At 43.0% G+C, this 20,464-nt stretch overlaps 1 protein-coding gene across 1 annotated transcript in view; it reads right to left on the bottom strand.

Moving 5' to 3' along the window:
• ACBD6 (acyl-CoA binding domain containing 6) overlaps positions 1 to 20,464 on the bottom strand; it is an 83,267-nt gene that overhangs the window by 36,234 nt on the left and 26,569 nt on the right. Inside the window, exons 5-6 of the mRNA XM_030953749.1 lie at positions 10,544 to 10,649; positions 3,153 to 3,242 (exon numbers count right to left, since the gene is read on the bottom strand). Coding sequence (XP_030809609.1) covers positions 3,153 to 3,242; positions 10,544 to 10,649 — 196 coding nt within the window. The remainder of the gene's footprint in view (positions 1 to 3,152; positions 3,243 to 10,543; positions 10,650 to 20,464) is intronic.

Consider the following 20,464-nt stretch of genomic DNA (forward strand, 5'->3'; position numbering starts at 1 on the left):
TACCAACTGTTATGTTGCTGGTTTAGGCAAACAGCTCCAGTGAAGGAGGTTGTTCTCAGACTGAGCCCCAAGCTCTGGGTATTTCCAGCAGAGCTCCAAAACACCATCCCACCACCCACTTTGACATGGCCCCTGGCATTGGAGATTTAGGTAATTCAATTACACAAATGCCCCTTCTCAACAAAGCAGAGCAGCCTGCTGCCTTTTTGTACTCCCTTGCCCATGGCAATTGCTTTAGCACCTCTTTTCAAATGTGCTATTAGAGCTAATTATGAACGAGCAGAGAATTCAGTGGCTGCAGCTTTTCAGCGACCACCCTTTGGAAAGTGCAGCACCACTGCTGAAACAAAAAGCACAGACCCTGGATCACTGCACTCCAGGGGCATGGGGTTATTCCCAGATTTAAAGTGGGTTTGAACATGCTACAAGAATGAGCAGAGCCAGGAGACCTCTCTTCCTGCTCCTAAAGCTGTTTACCAGCAAAAAGCAGTAAGCTGACACTTGCAGACCCTTTTGATCCAGACACTGCAGTACTCTGACAACAGACAGTATAAAGGTAACTAAAATAAGGCAGCAAAAATGTATTAAGGCACAGTGAGCAGGTAAGACTTGCTCCAGGTCACCCAGCAGAGCAGCACTGTCACTGCCTGCTTAGGGCAGCTAAAATCCTTTAGCACACTGCAAAAGAGCCAAGATGGAAGAACATTTATTAAAATGTAATGGAAGAGAGCATAAATCTGTCATGCTGTTTGACTAACTTTTTGGAAGCGTACTAAAACACAGGCAATTAAAAAAAAAATTGGTCTGTAGCATTCCTCTCCTTCACTACCTGCTCATAACCCTCATAATCCCTAATTTATTCTTTATCTCTCATGCTGCCTGAATGAAGGTGCTGCTGCAAAACTGAACTAGAAAGAAGAATTCCTGAAGACCTAGAGGGGCAGGTGGGATTGTGGAGGCTGCTTGGATAGAGGTGTGAAGGAAATTCTGCTGGGATTACATCTGGAAAAACAGCATCACCCATTCAGCAGATATCCCCTCACACTGAACCCACTGCTCTGTACAGCCTACACATTAACTGAAAGTGCCTTTGGTAATGTGTTATAGCAGGTGCTGAGGTGTTTATGGTCTGTTAGGAAGCCAGAGTTTCTCCCTCTCCCTTTTTCTTCTGGTTGCTTTTAAAATTTCTCCTGCTTTTGGTCTGGATGTGAATTCTTCCAGGGTAAAGGTCAAAATTAAAAAAAAAAAGAAAGAAATAAACATTAGGTCACAAAGTCTTGAAATGTTATTGCAATTTATATATGGCTGAGAATAAAAATGTGTCTGCTTTCTCTGGGAACACACCTACGTGCAAATAGAGACCTTTATAAAAAATTCTCCTTTATTACCTTGGTGGGGAAAAACATATCAAAGATTGATTTTTCTTTTTATGACTATTATTAACCTTTTGTTACTGGCCAAAAATAATCTGGTTAGAAAATGTGCAATGCATCAAAAAGAAAAGAGAAGAATTTAACAGAAAATTAATACTTGGGGGGAAAAAATATGATGATTCTCTCTTTTGCTTTTTCTTCTAAGAGTTGAACTTTACCTGCAATGGAATGAGACAAGTGTCAAAGAGAAGAGATGTTTCAGAGAGAAGCCAGAACCATCTCCCAGGATGCCAGGGCGAAGGGAATGGGCAGGAGCTTGGTTCCACTCCTTCCCAATTTCAACAGAAAGCTGTTCCTGTCTGTATCCAACACAGCACTCACTAGCTCTGACTGACAGGAGATGGACAGGATGTGCAAAGCCCCCCATTTGAACTGGATTCACCCCACCCCTGTTCTGTGTCAGGAAAAACTCCTATTAAATCCATACAGCTGAAACCCTGGAGACCTAAGCACAAACATACAGATCTCACCAGACACCACAGAGCTGTGCTTCCTCATACCCACCCCACCAGAAATTCTGCCCAGGAAAGGGCAAGACAGACTGTTTTACAACAATTTGAAGTGTGTGTAAATACCAACACAGCTATCTGTAGCTTGTGAACACCACAGCTCTGCCCACAAGCCCTCAGACTGCAGCTGTGCTTCAAATCCACCTCTTACAAATTACCCAAGCATTTATTGAAGGCTGCTCAGATCTCACCAGTAAGAGCTCAAAGATTCATCAGCAAAGGTGTATCTATGTCCAAACTGGGAAGGAGAGCAGAGCCAAAAAGTGCCATGATGGTAAAGAGCAGTCAATCATAATCTGACAGGAATATTTTGGACAATTATTTCTGACTACAATCACACACAGGCCAGCCCTTAATTACAACAAGACAGAACTGGGAGTGTTGACTCAGGAGCACTGGCAGACTGGCTGGCTGGAAGAAACCATTTGCAAAGTGGTTGCTGAACCAGTTTAGGTGAAAACCTGGTCTGTTCAGACATCCTAAAACTGGTGCTAGCTAAGCTCAGACAAGTGGGCTGCAAGCCTCAGTGGCTCAAAATTCTGTTATTTTTCAAAAATTACTTTTTTTGGATATTCTTATAAGAGAATCCCAGAATGGTTTGGGTTAAAAAGTACATTAGAGATCATCTAGTTCCAAACCTGCTATGGGCAGCAGCACCTTCCACTAGATCAAGCTCCTCCAAGCTCTGTCCAGCCTGGCCTCGGACACTTCCAGGGATGAGGAAGCCACAGCTTCTCTGGGCACCCTGTGCCAGGGCCTCTCCATCCTCACAGGGAAAAATCTTTTTCCTAATATCTAATCTAAACCTACTCTCTTTCAGTTTCAGTTGTTCTCCCTTGGCACTAAATGATCTTGTGAACAGTCTCTGTCTTTCTTGTAGGTACTGGAAGGCTGCAATGAGGTCACCCTGAAGCCTTCTCTGAACAACCCCAATTCTCTCAGCCTCATAGGAGAGGTGCTCCACCCCTCTAATCAACTTTGTGACCTCCTCTGGACTTGCTCCAGCAGGTCCATGTCCTTCCTGTGCTGGGGCCCCAGAGCTGGATACAGCACTGCAGGTGGGGTCTCACCAGAACGGAGCAGCTTTTCTGTGATAAATACCCTGAGAGAGCTTGCTGTGGAGTTTGGGAAGAATTTAGAATTCATGGAAACATTTGGTCAGGAGGCTGTGTAACACATCAATCCCATTTACCTGTGTGCTCCCTCTTACCTGGATGTTCACATCAGCAGCGTTCTGTAACAGAACTGAAACCAGCTCCTTGTGTCCTCTGTCACACGCCCAGTGGAGCAGAGCCCGGCCCTGAAACAGCCAGGACAAAATTAACAAAGCCAAGCAAAAAAAAACCAAAAAAAAGGAAAATCAGTCTTGCTATTAAGTAATAAGTACCAGTACCAAAATTAACAGAGACCTAATAAAAAATACAAAATAATACTAGTATGCCACTTAATGGTGATTTGGACTTCCACAATAATGCTAGAAATGTCAAAAGTGACACATACTTCAATTTTTCATTAATTTAGCACCACACCCACAAGCCAGCTAGAAATGTAGAGGGGGAAAGCAGCAAAGCATGAAACACAGGAACCAGCACATTATTTGTTTTCCTGTATAGATTTAGGATTTTGGCACCTCTGACTTTTCTGGGAGCAGTGACTTACACAGCAAGAGTAGGATATTCAGTGCTGCCTAAGTCACCTGGATGCCAAGTCCCCAAATGCTCATTCCTCTGGCAGGTCTGAAGCACTCAATTCATGGGTCCTGCCTCTGCTGGAAGAGAAGATTAAAACTGGATGTCTGGGCAGGCACCCCGACTGTTCTCTTTTGGGCAGGCTGCTGCATCCATACCTCCAGCACCTCCCAAACCTTCAGAGTTTGCTTCCCATCCCCTTTCTACAGGTGTCTGCCACCATGGGATTGATGTAGTGGAAGTTCAGATCTTCCTGCACGCCCAAGGGCATGGGGAGTAGCTTAGGATCCCTGAGAAAGGTAAGTTGGGGTTGTTTAGCCTGGAGAAAAGGAGACTCAGAAACCTTATCACTCTCTACAGCTGCCTGAAAGGTGCCTGTGCTTAGCTGGGGCTGGGCTCTTTCTCCAGCAGCACTGACACAACCACAAGACACAGCCTCAAGCTGCACCAAGGGAAATACAGATTGGGTATTAGTTAAAAGTTTTTCACAGAAAGAGTGATAAAGTTCTGGAATGGCTCCCAGGGAGGTGGTGGAGTCCCCATCCCTGGGTGTGTTTAACAAAGCCTGGATGTGGCACTGGGTGCCATGGTTTAGTTGAGGTGTTGGGGCTGGGTTGGACTCGATGATCTTGGTGGTCTCTTCCAACCCAGTGATTCTGTGATTTCTGTGAACTCAAAGCAGTTTGAGATGGCAAACAAAGAAAAACCTCCTATGTACACTTTGCAAATTAGCCTTAATGTTCTATCAGTCTCTCCTGGTTTAGGACAGCACACTTGTAGGAGATTTCTTGGAAATCACCCTGCAGATCACCAGGAATCACCTCCCTCAAGCTGTGACACCAGCAGACTGACCTGTGTTTTTCAAAATGCCAAGGAAAACAGTCACAGACCCTCACAAAAGAAATCAGTTAAATTAGCCCATGCCTGGCTATAAATCTCTTGACAAAGCAGTGGGGAACAAGGTGAGCAACTCATTTATCTGCTAATGGGAACTCTGAGCCAAATTTCTTGGCCATGGTGCCAGAAAGCAGGAGGGGCAGAAAGACACCTGTGACCAAAGCTCACACTGCTTCTGCTGGATATTCCTGGGCAGGGCAGTAGAGGTAGAGCATGATTTTAAGTCAGGAAATTCACACTTTTTGACCCAGCCTCTAATTAATTTTTGTAACATGTAATTTTAATGTTACACTGATAAACCTTGCATTAGAAAGAATTTTCTGACAGTGACTTTCTATGGAAGCACTGATGACATCCACAGGCATTCAATGATTAGTTTTCTTGCACTCAACACCCCTATCACAGTCTACAAGGGGGAAAGAGAACAACTTAAAACAACTGGTAAATAAGGAGAGATCTTTAATTCACATTTAGCATCCTTAACTCATCTCTGGACTGGTAATTACTTAAGACTTAGGATTTCATTGGAAAAACATCAACTTTTTTCAAGCCACAGATGTTTGTCTCAAAAGGAAGAGGCACATCTGAATTCCTTTGTACATCTGAAATATGTACAATAACAAGGAATACTTCAACAGATGATTTCAGTGTCTTGATATATGTGTAGACGAATAATACTGCAATTATTCAAATGTATTCATTGTACAATTACATGATAAAATAAAGGCACCTTTATCCTTTATATCAAAATCCATGCTACAGATTAGGGGCTAAAATATGTTGGTTTGCATTTGTCTCTGGACAAGGAGAATCTTATTTTATTGGTGCTGAACTTGGCTGAGACCAATCATGGAAAACCAAGTTAGTTGTGACAGCTCAGGGGTACCAGAGCACTGTGCAACTGGTCCTGCCCATGACACTGGCAGGCTGGTTCTGCTACACTTGGTGCCTTTTGAACAAGACAAAACCCTGAAGCCTGATCATCCATAGTCATTAAAAATCTCCTTGTGCTATTTGCAGGAGTATGGATTTCAAGTCTTGGGCCAATTCCACTTTGGGTAATTACACTCTGCTTACCTATATATTTTCTCCACAACTCTAAATGGATACAATATTTTCTAATTAGTGCCTTAAATGGCTCTGCATTGTAATTGTGCACTATTAAACAGCTGACACGTTCCACCCAAGAAATGTCTGCAGCATGCTATGCCCTGGACAAGGGGTGCAAAGGGCTTTGGAAACCTTCTGGGCAAGAGCACACCAGGAGATGTGGAAGGAAAAATACCTCCAGAAGAATCTCAACCCACTTATTGCATAACAAAAAGCATTACTACACAAATTTGGTATTTAAAATGGTTGGACTTGATGATCTTAGAGGTCTTTTTCAACCTTAATGGCTCTATTAGATAATATTCACATTTATTTGGAAACTAGATAATATTCACAATTATTTGTAGAACATCAGAATAACAGTCAACAGCTCCAGCTAACATACTTAGGCAGGTATACAGATACAAAATCCACTTGTTACCCATGTCTTTCTTAAAATAAACCTCAGTGATAAGTCAAGCTTAAATTGAAAATACAGTGCCAATCTTTGTTTAGCAGGGATATCACCTCTGCATATTGAAAAACTCTTTAGTCTGCCCAGCTGCTGCTTGATATCAGCATACAACCTGTGTTTGTGTGCTTAAATAATGTGGCAGAAATCTTAAGGGCCACAGATTGAGCTTTCCCAAAACAATTCCCACATGACTATTTCATTAAGCAGTGAGAGACTCAAAGCAACATGAATAATTTCACATAGGAAAGCACTGCAGCACTGAGGTCTTGGCTAGATGCAGTCAAACATCAAGGTACTCCCTCCCTGCAATTCAAACACAACAGTTGTTGCAGAACCTACTTGAGAGTAGATGCATTTTCCCTCCACCTTTGAAGTATTAAAAAAAAAAAGCATAAAAATAGCCCCAGTGCACTAACCCTGCCTTTTAAATCTTCTGTGCTTTGCTTGGCTAACCGCTGCCAGCTTGGCCAGCTCCTGCAGCAGTTTCTCAAGCCAACAGCACATCAATTTTGCTCAGCTCCAAGTCACAGGGTGTTCACAAACAAAGCACAGGACAGGGATTTGTCTCCCATACACTGAGTCGGCAGACAAATGGATGGGAATGATTTTCACATCAATTAGCCTGAGCAGAGAAAGGGGAGAACAAAGCCAAACCGAATGGATGCGCTACAGTATCAAACTGCACTTCCAGGCACGATGCTTGCAGCTATAATGGCTGGGTAGCAATGAGCCACTCTAACTTGTGGCAAGTGTTCTGTGAGCAGTAATTAAGAAGAGACAGATATCTACAGAATGGCTGCATCCCCCTGTGACAGCAGAAACAGTGAATGGAAGGGTTGTTGTTACAATTACACAGGTAAACTTGACTTGGAAGTCAATCACTTTCAGAGCTCTGAAATGTTTGGTGAAGCTTTTCTAATGGGAGAAAGCCTATAAATCCAGAAGGATGTGACCCTTCCTCAAATACATTTTCCCCCCTGTCCTTTTCTTGGCAAGCTGGCACCAGTATGGCACTTGCTGTCTCAAAAACACAAGGATCAGGGACCAAGTGAGCATCCTGTCAGATGCCTTTCATTAAGGTTTGGGCAAGGGCTTAGACATTGCACACAGGTAACATGTTTGTTTACTGGGATTTATCCAACAATTAAAAAAAATTATCTAGGTACAACCTCCACAGCCCTTGGCACAAATTACAAAAGCAACTCATCTCTGCCTTTGAGCATCTTCTGGTTTGTTAGAAGGTGAAGAAATACTATTTTCAAAAAGGCAGCAAGTGAGGCACACTCTCAGGATGTGCCTGGGGTGACTTCACAGCCACAGTCCATTTCGTATTCCATTAGTCCTGCTGACATACACAAGGAAAACAGGTTGTTTTAGTCTGTGCTACTTCTTATAAGTGAATGCAAGCGATTCTGTTGAACTCTGGGCAATTTAGATACAGTAAATGGAAGCTTGTACATGATTACTGTCATTAGGTTCTTTGTTTAATTCTAAATTGAAGTTTATCATATCCAAACTGTTAGCAGTATGCTGGCCTGAATGCTGCACATGAAGAGCTTTACTTCTTCTGAGGAGAAGGCCACTTATGCTTTGGAAGTTTCCCAGTGCAACTATCTAAACTCCAGGATCTTCTGCTGCCCTTTCTGAAATCCTTTTGCTTTGATGAAGTTGGCTCATACCACACTTTACATTTTTATTCTTGATTTCCTTTCTCCTTCACTGACTTCTTCTAGGTTTGCACAAAATGGGGGGGATACAATTAGATGGACTACTACCATATCACATAAAAATAAAATCTAAACACCCTACAACCCCAGCCAAGTCTTTATTGTCCAAGGAAAGGCTGAGCTGAATGTCTTTGCAGCTTAGCACGAGCCTATTTGGTGCTTCAGTAGATTTTGTTTCATACGAAGTTAACTCTTTGTATGTACCCTGCTGACATTTTCAATTTATAGGTATTTAAATCAAAGGATTGATAGTGTGAATTATGTCCAGATGCCAGGTGAGGCAGATTTTGGATTTGGCAGGATGGATTTACCCAGTAACACTAAAATAGTTAATAAAAACGACAAGATTGTGCCTGCATACACTTCATGAAAGGCTCAGTCTGGGTTATCTCTAGTCTAAAATGGGTTCTAAAACTTCAATCAACCCGCATGATATTGGAAAAGAAGTTTCCTCCCAGATTGGGAAGAACATGTTTGGATACCAAACAACACTGGCAATGCTTTCAGTTCCATAACATATCATGAAACAACTATTTCTTTCAGATTCTTCCTTTTGGTATGGTATTTTTTTGGGGTTTTGAGTGCATTTGTTGGGGTAAACCAGAATTGTTGAAGCTGTGAGAATTTAATATGTGGGAGAATTTTGTCCCAGGAGGAATCCTCTCACAAGTCCTTCACGGGTAAGCCGATGTTTTTGGCTCCTGCCTGTGCTGAATCAATCCCATACTCTGCAACAGCCACCTGCTAATATCCATCAGCTAGAAACAGGACTTCTTTTACGTCAGGGACTCATGGATAACTCCCAAAGAGGATGTAATCTGGTAGTTTTTTACATAGTTTATATACTTCAGCTTCCATAAAATATTTTGATTTTTTTAAACAGTATTTCTTTGGCTGAAAACAAGCATATTTGAACAGAAACATTACTTGAACAGAAAGGAAAATACAAGCTTCTGAATGCTGCTAATTACAAAAGAGTAACTTGCCAGTGGAAACAAAGCAATGCTAACATGCACTTATTGCAAACATGTGATCCTAAAAATGAGCTTTCATTAATGAACAGACTCCAGCTGCATTTTCTGTGGGACTGCCCTGGACATCTCCTCCTGTAACCTGTGATCAGCAGGAGGAGGATGGAGCTCAGGAACAGCGCTGTTGCAGCGACCGTGTGGCACATGACAGTTTCAGTTCATTGAATTTATGATGTGAAATTCCAATCCTGATTGTGAACACCCTCCCTCCTCTCCTCTGAAAATTAATTCACATGAATTCCTGATTAATAATAAAAGGCCCTGCCATCAGCATTCAGAGCCCCAGCCGGGGCTGTCATGGCTCAGAGGGCAGAAATCTGCTTAGAGCTACAGGAGAACCCAACTGAATTTGAGGCGTCTCAGTCTATGAATGTGTAAGCACTTCATCTGTTCACCAAAACACAACGTGCTGGAAGGAGCTGGGCTCAGCCTGGACCAGGGACAGGGCTAGGTGGCAGTGTGCAAGCAGGGAAACCAAGGTGACAAACCTGGTATGGCCACAACTCCTGATGGATCAACAGGAAACTGCCCTCACCAGGTGTTTGCTCTTACCAAAAAAAGGATGAAGCCAATTCACAGTTTTAGTGTGTATTATCTGTATTATCTCCCTGTGGGGAAATGGTGGTTTGAGTTTGATGAGCACAGAAAGACTGGACCATATCACTGGTTTTGGGAAGTTGGAAAGCCTCTGTCACTCGTTATAGTAAAATTAGGATGTTCTTGATGAAGGAAATGATGAGTATTTGACTCTATTGATTCAGAATGCTGAACAATTGTTATATTAATTAAAATATATTATATCATATATATTACATTGTATATATTATATCAAATATATTATATTGAATATATATTATATTATATTATATTGTATTATATCTATACTATATTATAGTAGATTATATTATATTATATCTATACTATATTATAGTAGATTATATTATATTATATCTATACTACATTATAACTATACTACAAAGAATACTAAAGAATATTAAAGAAAACTCGTGACTGTCTCCCAACAGTCAGGACACAGCTTTTTTTAATTGGTTAAGGAAACAAAACAATCTTTAGCAGAATTTAATTGACATATTATTTTAGGTAAATAATTTTTTAGCACATTTCACATGTGCAAGATAACAGGAGTAGCAAGTAGAGATAAGAATTGTTTTTCTCTTCTTCTCTCTGTGTTTTTCTAGGAAAAAGGTCTGAGAGAGAGAATTATGTCTCTCTGTTCAGAGAATGTGAATGCCACAACATTTCCCCTCTGTCTGAAATGATGAAAAGCTCGTGGCATGTCAGAAATCCTCCTTCAACCTGAACAGACCCCATGGGTCAAAAAAGCTGTTTCCCTCACTTCCTACTTCTGTCTGACCACATTTAGTGTACAAAGTGGGGAAAGGGAGGTATTCAGAAGATCTTACTCTGCAAGTGGCTGCTGGTATTGCTGAAAATAATAACAGAGAAACTAAGTTTGTGATCTGACATGCTACAGCCCCACAGTTAGACATCCCCACCACCAGAAATCAGTGGAAAGCTGTTTCCAGATTACCCTGTCTCAACGACCAAGTGTTTGTCCAACTGCTGCAGCACCTTGTTACAACAATTCTATCCATGGAATTTTAAAAAGGAGTAGCAGTGAATTAATACACAAAACAGATAAAAGATTGATGGTCCTTATCTTTTCTCCATACCTCCTCATCTGTGACATTCACATCCACTTTTTTTGATTGAATGGCTTTGGTTACATAGTCAATGTTGTTTTCTCTGCAGTAATCAAAAATGTTCTTGTCCTCTTCCCTGTTCAGGAAACAAAAGCAAAAGAAACACCATGTTACTCCACAACACAAAGGCCACATGCACATTATATGCTCTAACTTTGTTACAGACATTTCAGTGCTGTCACTGGATCCAAACAGGCATCTAGTACTGCACATGCAGAATTATGTGCCTTTCCCCACCTCCCCTAAGTTAAGAGACAGAAGATCCTGCTTCCTAGAAAAACAAAGGTTGTTTTTTAACAGTATTATGTCCAGACAAATGTCAGTTTATTCCTGTGAAATAGCACAAGACATGTATGAAGTTAGCCAGAAAAATCCATGTTCAGGTTCTGGTATAAATCACTGCAATCCCACAGGAGAGAAAAGGTAAAGCTGTTCTTCTTGTAAGAGCCACTCTGGGTCACAACAAAGTCCTGTCCAATGCCATCCACCCTGGACAGAGGCCACTAACATGGCTTGGAGAGAACAGCAGGACAAACAGGAGACCTGCAAAGCAATCTGTCCCTGGTTGAACACATGTTGGATCCTGGATACAACACCAGCAAGGGCTCACTTCGAACTGCTTGCAGGCAGAAAGATCAAACGATGGTGTCACAGGTGCTGGAGTCACACCTACAGCTCCTCCTACAGCTAAAAGCAATATTCTGGCTTCAGACACAGTAGAACTTCCATCCTTACCTGCCAAACAAACTGCACCTCTAATGCAGTTAAGACCCTTCACAGATTCTTACAAGAATAATACCTTTGGGCATAAGTACAGTGACACCACTGTGCTGCTAGCAGGGAAGAAAGAGGCCATTGGTTTTCCAGAAGTAAGCCAAAAAGCCCATATAATCCTCTCTTTCTAGTTTCCAGATGAAAACCACGGTTCAAATGAGCCCATCAGCATTGCTATAGGACTTGGCAGCTTCACAAGAGTTAAACACAAGAGTTCTTGCCTCACATGACATCCCCAGTTTTCAATCACCTTAACTAAAGACCTTCTGGATGCTCAGCAGAACTCAGAGTGACAGCCTCAGTTACTCAGAGAAAAGGGAGCTTGCTGGAGCTGGTCAGACCCAGTAAAGAGCTCAGTCTGCTGTGGGCAGGAGAAATTCAACAGGGAAATTTGAGAACTGATCCCCTGGTGCTAAATGGCAACAGCATTTCTATAAATCTGCATTGCTCTGAAACTCACAGGCTGAAGAACTCCAGGAAGGAAAAGAAAAATCTAGATAACATTGGCATTTCTGAGCAATGGGTTACAAACAAAAAGTGCCACTCTTCAACCTGTGGTCCCCCAGAAATCAAATGCCAGCAAGGCCATGTCCTCTGCAGAGCGCCATGAACCAACTTTGACTTTGTCTTTTATTGTTATGCATCTGGCTTGCTGAGTTACAGTCTGATTCTTCACACCTCAAGCATCTGTGTCCTGCCAGGGTGCCAGAAAAAGGTGGGAAAAAGCACTGATACTTGCTCCAGTGGCAGATCACTGCTTTCTCCAAAGAAGTCACTTCCTCTGCCCTCCCTCTCACCTTGCTGCCTCAGTAGCACTGTTCTCCAGCACATCACCCCTACCCTTTGTACACAGGCACTCCCTGCAGAGACACCTGAGCTGCACCTTTCTAGTGAAGAGCTGGGAGCCACACAGGATTCCACACTCTCTGTTTAGGCCTAAGGACATTCCAGGAGGCTCCCAGTTTCTTCACCAGTTTGTCATGAACTCATCCCTTGGAGGTCTTGCCCGTTACACATAAACTCCTGGGAAACAGATCACTGAATTCTTTAAATGCAATTACCTTGAATTCCAGGAAAAAAGAATCTCACAGCGGGATTAGAAAAGGCAAAAGCTTATACTGCTTGAGATGGAGCTTGACAGACTCATGATGGAGGTCACAAGACATGCCTGCCCCTGCTACCAAGGGCTGATGTGATATGCTGGGAAGTCCCTCCAGTCCTGCCTTGTTAGTCCAACCTCTCCAACACAGCCCTGGCTGCCCACAGCAGCCTTTTGGGAGAAGCTGCTTTTCAAACAACGCTGTACAGGAACTTGGTTCCCCACTGCACAGCCACACCTCCCTCATTTATTACAGATGCAAAGCCCACTCCTCTCTCACTAGAGAGGCCCACAGCCATCCACAGTTACTCCTGGGTGATTTTCCACGTCACAACCCTGAGCTTTGCCCTTCCCTCCCTGGCAGTGATGCCACCTGGTCATTCCACGTGCTGCAGAGCCCTGACAGAGCTCACAGGGCAGCCCCAGAGGTACCAGCAGGGACCTGGCAGCCATAAAGCACCTGACTGTGCTCCACAGGGAGCATCCATGCGGTCTGTGCCAGCAGAGAGGGCACAGCAACCCTGACCTACCACAACCAGCCCATTTTCCCACCACAGCCTCTAGACAGGACTTTTAATGTCTTTTCCCGAGGATATTACTGTCTGTAAGGGGAAAATGACCTGACACAGCTATTTGGATATGATTTAGTTTTCTGGAATAACCAACTCTGCAAATGCTCTATATATCCCCATTCCAAAAAACCACTTTTCTTTCAGAAGTGTCCACAATGGAATTAATCCAGAATACCAATTTCCCCACCTGAAGATAAGGTTTCGGGAAATTTCGTTCTTCTACTCTGCACTTATTTCTCAATTTTTAAAGCATTCCTTTGCTCCTGATGCCCTCCTTAGAAATTATATATTCTATAATATATATATAATATATATATATGCATATATTATATCCAACTTTTCTATAAATATTAACAAAGAGAAACAAGCCCTTTCCATTCACAATGAGAACATTTTAACTATATATAAAGTAATCATATGAAGCTGCACTCCAGACATTTAAAACAACCTGATCCAGCTAAAACCTGGAAGGGAAACTGAGGAATGAACTCAGAGGAGTTAAACCCAGATTTTTGGAGGGACCAATACTAGGGAAGACATTCTTCTTGAACGGTGTGAATGGAATAATGATGAGTTACTGTTATTTGCTGACTTTGCATTGAAAACCACACAGTACAAATAAGAAACAGAGCTTGAAAACTTGAAAACTCTGTTTTATCCCTTCCTTTATTTTATGTGCATATAATAATACCTCCACTGTAGTAGATACAGGAAAAGAAAAGGATGTAATGATTTTATCAGACCTGTTCCTATCAGGAATTTGTACTCTTCATAAAACTGGTAAGAGTCAGCAGCAAGGCCCAGAAAGTGGTAGAAACAGGCAAAAACCAGACATAAACATGTGAGAAATACAGAAGTGACAGGGCAAAGACATGCTTATATCATGTTAAGGGGAGAGAACCCATAGCATTTCCATCAGTACTTTCAGAAAAATCTCAATTTAAATCAAAAATACAGTATTCAGGACATCTTCAGATGAGAAACACCATGAAACTCAACCTAATGGAGATGTGCACAATAATGCAAAACCTGTAGCTAAAAGGAAGATTTGGACACGATTTTCTTTCCATGTCAAATTGCTGAGACAAAAAGGAGTCTTCAAGTTAGCAAGCACCTGACTGTCAGTAGAGGCAGGTGGAGTTTTTACATCTATTTCCTTAGGATGGCCAGAGGGTTTCTCTTCTCCCCTGCTGATGGCTCCCAAAGCTATTTCCCTGTGCTCTCCCCCATTCCCAAGAAGATTCTGATTTAAAGATGAGTTAAAGCATACCTGTCGCCTGCAAATAACACATGGGCAGTTTTTTCCATCCTTGAATAAAAGGATTTGGAAGAACTTAAACCAAGTCATCTCTCTCCACGCTTAGAAGGCTTTGCAAGCTTTCTCCATAGGCTGTCCAAAACACATGGGTTGAACCAACAGGTTTAAAACAACTCATGGAAAAGATCTGCTGCCAGTAGATCATCTCCTTCTTATCTGGAGTGCTGTAAAACTCCTTGCTTGCTAAAGCAGTATCAAGGCTGTCACCAAAAAGGGCAAATAAGACATCTGAAATTCCCATTATTTTATCTGGAGCGCTGTAAAATTCCTTGCTTTCTAAACAGCACCAAGGCTGCTACTGGAAAGGGCAAAGAAGAGATTTGAAATTCCCATTATTTTACCCTTGTGCAGAGAACACCCTCCAGGTTTGCCCTGTCCCCTTCCTCCCCCTCCAGAGGTTACCTCCAGCACAAGGCTCAGGGCAGAGGACTGAGACCAGGCTCTACTCTGGGCACCCTCTCCCATTTTCCTGGGGCTGGTCCAAGGCACATCCCAGTGGATTTGCAGTGGAGTGGCCCCGGGTGCCACTAACAGGTGGCTTGGCCCGGGTGCTTGGCACGGCTCGGCACTGCTCGGCTCGGCACGGCGGCGGAGCGGAACAGAACGTGTGCGGGGAGCGAGAGGAACTCACAACACTCGCTGTTTATGGCAGGGCCCCGGGCCCCCCAAGGGAGCCATTTTCACATAATCTATAATTATCTCTTCGCTTTAATCGCCTCGTCACTTCGGAGGCTCTCCTGGGCACAGGAAGAGGAAAAGCTCATTAACTGAACCTTTTCTCCTCTCTCCAGCCACCCATAGCTTTTAATTGCTTGGTGTTGTTATTATCTATCAGTGCAACTGGGATCATTTTCATAAGAAAGGGTGGTGGGAGGGAGGGAGGCAGGAGCAGGTCCCTGAGGTACGCTCCAGAGACAAACCTTTGCTTTCTCAATTATTTATGCCAGCTGAGGTTTTACAAGTTGAATAAATCCATAACTCAAGTTTATTTTGAGCCGGCAGGCCGTCCCGAGGGAAGTGTTGCCCACTTGCCGGCACACTTGTGTGCCATCCCTCGGAGAGCCACTGGGACATGGCGGGACATGTGTCATCCAATTCCCCAGCCACCGCACCGCAGAGGAGGCAGCCGGGAAAACCCAGAGTGGGAGCCACCAAAGGAGGATGTGCTCTCCAAAGGGAAGGCAGGCCTGAGCCCCTTGCACAACAAAGCAAAGCCCCAAAGGTCACTGCTCTGGGGACAGTAAAAAGAGGAGTAGTAGCAATAAACTTGGCAAGCATCTTAAAGTCAAAAGATTGGTCTGCTGAACATCACCATGGAAGCACCGCTTTCTAAGCAACACTGACCTGAAAAACCCCAAGTCCCAGCTGCCAGGACCCACAGGTGTTTTGCTTGAGCACACTGTGGGTTCCACAGAACAGGAAAGCTCTTCCACAGGGATTGCACAGCCCAGCACTTACTTATGTGAGTGACACATCTGCGACATGCACCACACCAGCCCATAATTCCCAACACAGATGCCACACCTCTCTGCAGCTTTACACTCATTTGCAGTGCTGGTGTTCCCAAAAGTAAGGCTGGAGGGAGATAACAAAACCCCAACCGTGCTCTGGAGCACTGGGCTCATCCCAAAAGCCGTCTCTGCTCTGAAGGAGCATCCTTGCAATGGATGCTGGAAGCAGCTCTTTAAAATTCAGCAGCCTTTGTGCCTGACCACATGCAGCGACCTCTGGTATTTTCTGCCAAAACAGTTCATTTGTCTCACACAACAACTAATCAATTCCCAGGGCCATCCATCACGGGGGCTCGCACGAGCCGGCCCGGCAGCGGGACCAGATGGCGGCTGCGTTAGTGGGATTAATACAATTCTGATGGATTGCACGGCAGCAGGCAGGTCCTGCACACCAGGGGCGCCTGCTCCACACCCACATCCTAAATGTTTGCCCCACTCATGAGTGGGGTTGCTCCCAAATGTCTGGGGAAGCATGGTGGTTTTGACCAGAAAAGGGGTTTTTCAGCATCCCTTGGGGGTGAAGGAGTAAAACACAGCTCAGGGAGGTCTCTGTGCTGACTGGCAGGTGTCATTCCCATCCTGGCATGCCAAGGCCCTGGGGAAGCAGCTCCCCAGTGGCAGAGTGCAGGAGGGCTCCTCCAGTGGAAGTGGAAAGGGACAAGGACATTTGGCAATGTTATTTCTCATTCTCCACCTGCCAAATCAATGTATTTGTTTCCTGAAAACACTTATAAACTGCCCACTCCTTGCCCTGGCTTAAAAAAAACCCTGAAAAATAAAGCTGGATTTCCAAGGCTGTGGTATTTTTGGCGTATCTCTCAGATTGTGTCTTGGATGAGATTTATACTGGTAACACATCAGTCAACCTCAGATCACTTGGTCATTTCCCAGGTCTGTGAAACTCCAATTATAGTGCTTTGATCATGAAAGAGCTCCACTACTACTGCTTTGTTCTGGTAATAAGACCAGAAAAGGAACATAAAGCTTTATGTAGCAGTAAAAAAATCCAAACCACCACTATAGCCAGCCTGAAATCACTGACAATTTCTAAATTTTTCCTTCCAAGGGAACCTCCAAGTCCCATCATCAGTCAGCAGCATGCAGGAGTTTTATGCAATGCCTGAGGGGAGATAAGTGATTTGCAGAGAAACCCAGAGGCAGAGCACTATGCTAATACATCCTGCAACTGCTCCCCATTACTCACTGGGGGTACTTGAGCTCTTTATTGCCAGCGTTTATTAATGACTCCTAATTGATGACCAGTGCCCAGTACCCCAAAGTAAATAACTGCTATGCCTCATTAGCTCAAGAGACCTTCTCCTGATTTGAGGGCTGATCTATGAACACACAAATTGCACTGATTTACCCGAATCTCCTTCTAAATTGATTTAATTAGATCGGTATAACCTGTTTCTGTGGATGCTCTTGAATTTATTTGGAATCAGTGCAATGTACTGTGAGCCAGACTGACCATTTTTCTATCTTGTTCTCAATTAGAAACATTTGAGATAATTAGTGATAAGGAAAAAAAGTGGCCCTGGCACCACCAGAGTTCCTCCTACTGCTGATCCACTTTAGGGCAGGGTATTGTGACTTCACTTTGTCCATCATTTAGATCTGCATCCTAACCCCCAAGCATTTCATTCCACAAAAAGAATGTGAGAATTATTTAGGAATCATTTTAGACACTCAGTTTGAAATCAATGACACTGCTGCTTTGTTGCTAACTACTGCTGATGGCAAACAAGGGGTTTATTCTATTTCAAACATTCTATTTTTATTCTATTCTATTCTATTCTATTCCATTCTATTCCATTCTATTCCATTCTATTCTATTCCATTCCATTCCATTCCATTCCATTCCATTCCATTCCATTCCATTCCATTCCATTCCATTCCATTCTATATTTCTCTCCCCTTCATACTAACAGCAACAGCTTGGAGGGCTTTAATTGTTTGATAAACTGTTCAAAAGGTTCTGGTAAAGAATAAAACAAGTGAACCTGCTTAGGCGACCCTTCAAAACTCTGCACCTGCATTCTTGTCTCTCTCCTGGTGCAAGCTGAGGTCCAAATAAATCAGCAGCCTTTTCCTGCCTTTGGATCAGCAGAATCCTAAAGGGCACAGTGTAGGCTGTGTTTGGCAGAGTAATACCTGCTGAAAAAATTGCTTCCAGCAGTCTGTCAGGACTCAGGGCTGATGAGGACTCGAGTTTTAGCTTTTAGTACACAAAATAAGAGGGTTTTCTTAGTTATTCTGGGCTTCTTTAGTGTTCCTGTAACAAGAAAACATCCTATCAACAGCACCAGGAAACAAACTGAAGTGGTTTGATTTCTATTCAAATTTTTGCAAGCTTGTTGGACCCACTAAGGACAACTGAGTCAATAAAAGAGTCTGCACCAAAGTTTCTTTTCTCAGATAGCAGGTTTTGAGGGAGCACACACATACACTCTGAACTGACAGCACAGGACTTACCCAGAGCTATCAATGTGTTAAAGCTTATATTGGCTCAAGCTAATCAGTTTTCTTTCCCCTTAAAATTTTTCATGTCCTTCCTCTACAGAAAATGCCTTGTTTTTATTATAACATTCTGTTTTATGAAGTATTACTAAATGCTAAGTTTATGTTTTTCTAAATAACCACTCACAGCCTCACAAAAGCCACCCTTCTCTACAGCTATGGAACCAAAACCTGCTCTACACAAACCTGGACACCAACCCTAATGTTTAGAGCCACTCTCTCTTTGGTTTGTCTCCTTGCAGGTTTGGTACCAGAGCAACTTTGCTGTTTAAGGCTATGCTTTTATGAGTGGAATTATCACACTGGAGATGTGCCTGGACTTGCATGTTTATTCCCTGTTTCAGGAAGGGAAAGAACAGTAGATAAAAGAACCAGGAAATGTGAAGCTGTCCAGCTCTGGGGATAGATCTTGGTGACACTTGCTCATTCCTGTCTTGCAAGGAAGACACTGATGCCTGGGAGTCAAATTGAGCAGATGGACTACATGAGTTTCCACTATGCCAGCAGAATCAGGACACTTCATTCAACAAATTTCAGCAGAATCACCCTATTTCAGCTGTGTGGGAGACTGTACCTGCCTACAGCCTCATTTGTAAGGACAGCTGTGCTGTGCTAAACAAACAGCACCTATGTTCCTCATGCTATGTTTGGAAAAATGTATTTGCAGTTGTACTCTTGGAAATAAAAACAAACACATGAAAAAATTTAGGCTGGTCAAGTCAACCAGAGCAAACTCTGTTTTTCTGTACATTATTCTGTATTTCAAACCCAAGAAAGGGCATAGGCAGCACTTGGGATAACCAAGACTCTGCCAGCACTGTAGGGATTTGATCTACCCCTAAGAGGAGAGCTTGAACAGGATTTAAACCACAAAGTCAAGCTGTGAGATCAAGGAGGCTGAGACCTGCACTGATGGAGCAGGGACAAAAAAGGAGCTGGTGGTCAGCAGAAGTGCCATTCCTCAGTGCGTTAAACCAAGGTCACACCTGACCACCTCTGCTCAAGGGCCAGGGCAAGACAAAGAGGTGCTGGCTCTCCATGCAAGGGGAGGAAGCTATTCCTGGCCAAGTCCTCCCCTCCACTCCACTCCAAAGTGGATTGCAATCCCAAGGGAAATGCCTGCATTACTGCCAAGCACACATCTGCCACCCTGCCTGCTTCCAACAGCTGCCTCCATTCCTACCTGAGCTCTTTGTAAAGGGTTTGGAGCCACCTGATCAACATTTCTGTTCCTTGGTTTGTGACAACAAGTCAAAGAAATGCTGTGCTAGAGTTTTAACTCTTTAGGTAAGTTCTCAGCTGGAGACTGCATGTTGAGAAATCAGTGCTCACATTTCCTGGATGTAAAAAGATGCAAGACATTGATTAAAAAATGGGATCACACACATGTAAATGGGTGACTACATGATGGGAAGCACTGTCAAAAATTTAGTCTTCTCTGACTGTTCATTTTAACTAAAAATATGATACAGTATTCTAAAATTTCCTCCACAAAATCATTTTGGTATTGGATTTTAATATTATACCCATGATTAGTAGCCTGGAACAGCAAAAAAATAAACTAAACAAAAACCATCCAGGTGTCCTTATTCAGTAGCTAATGTCACTTATTACTTGCACCTTGACAGTTTTAAGTAGCAGCCACTCTAGTTCAGTAAATGCAGAGCTGGCTTTTCTAGCTGCAGAGCCTAGAAAAAATTAATTTGATATAAGGCACAAACCGTCCCTGAAGGCAAACATTGTCCAACACTAAAACCTTCACTGAACAGCCCCTAATGAATGTATTGGTAAAGAAATAACTATTTGGAAAAGGTAGTGCCTGAATAGCTTTCTACTAAAAATATCCGATATTGCCTTTTTTTTTAAGCCATATAACTGAAAAATGGGAAGCCTTGCCCTTCCCCCACATCTTGTGCTAAGGAAAGGTTACTACCTGGCAATGATACAGGCAGATATTGATTTAAATGATTATGGACCTGAAAAGTTCTTTCCTGTCATTTATTATCCTGTTGTAGTTGCCACCACACTTGTGCAATATTAAAAAAAAAAAAAGCTTAAAAAAATGACATTAGAAAAATAGAGTTTTTATCCGAATTC

Source organism: Camarhynchus parvulus, chromosome 8 (genome assembly GCF_901933205.1).
Source record: "Camarhynchus parvulus chromosome 8, STF_HiC, whole genome shotgun sequence".
Taxonomy (NCBI): domain Eukaryota; kingdom Metazoa; phylum Chordata; class Aves; order Passeriformes; family Thraupidae; genus Camarhynchus; species Camarhynchus parvulus.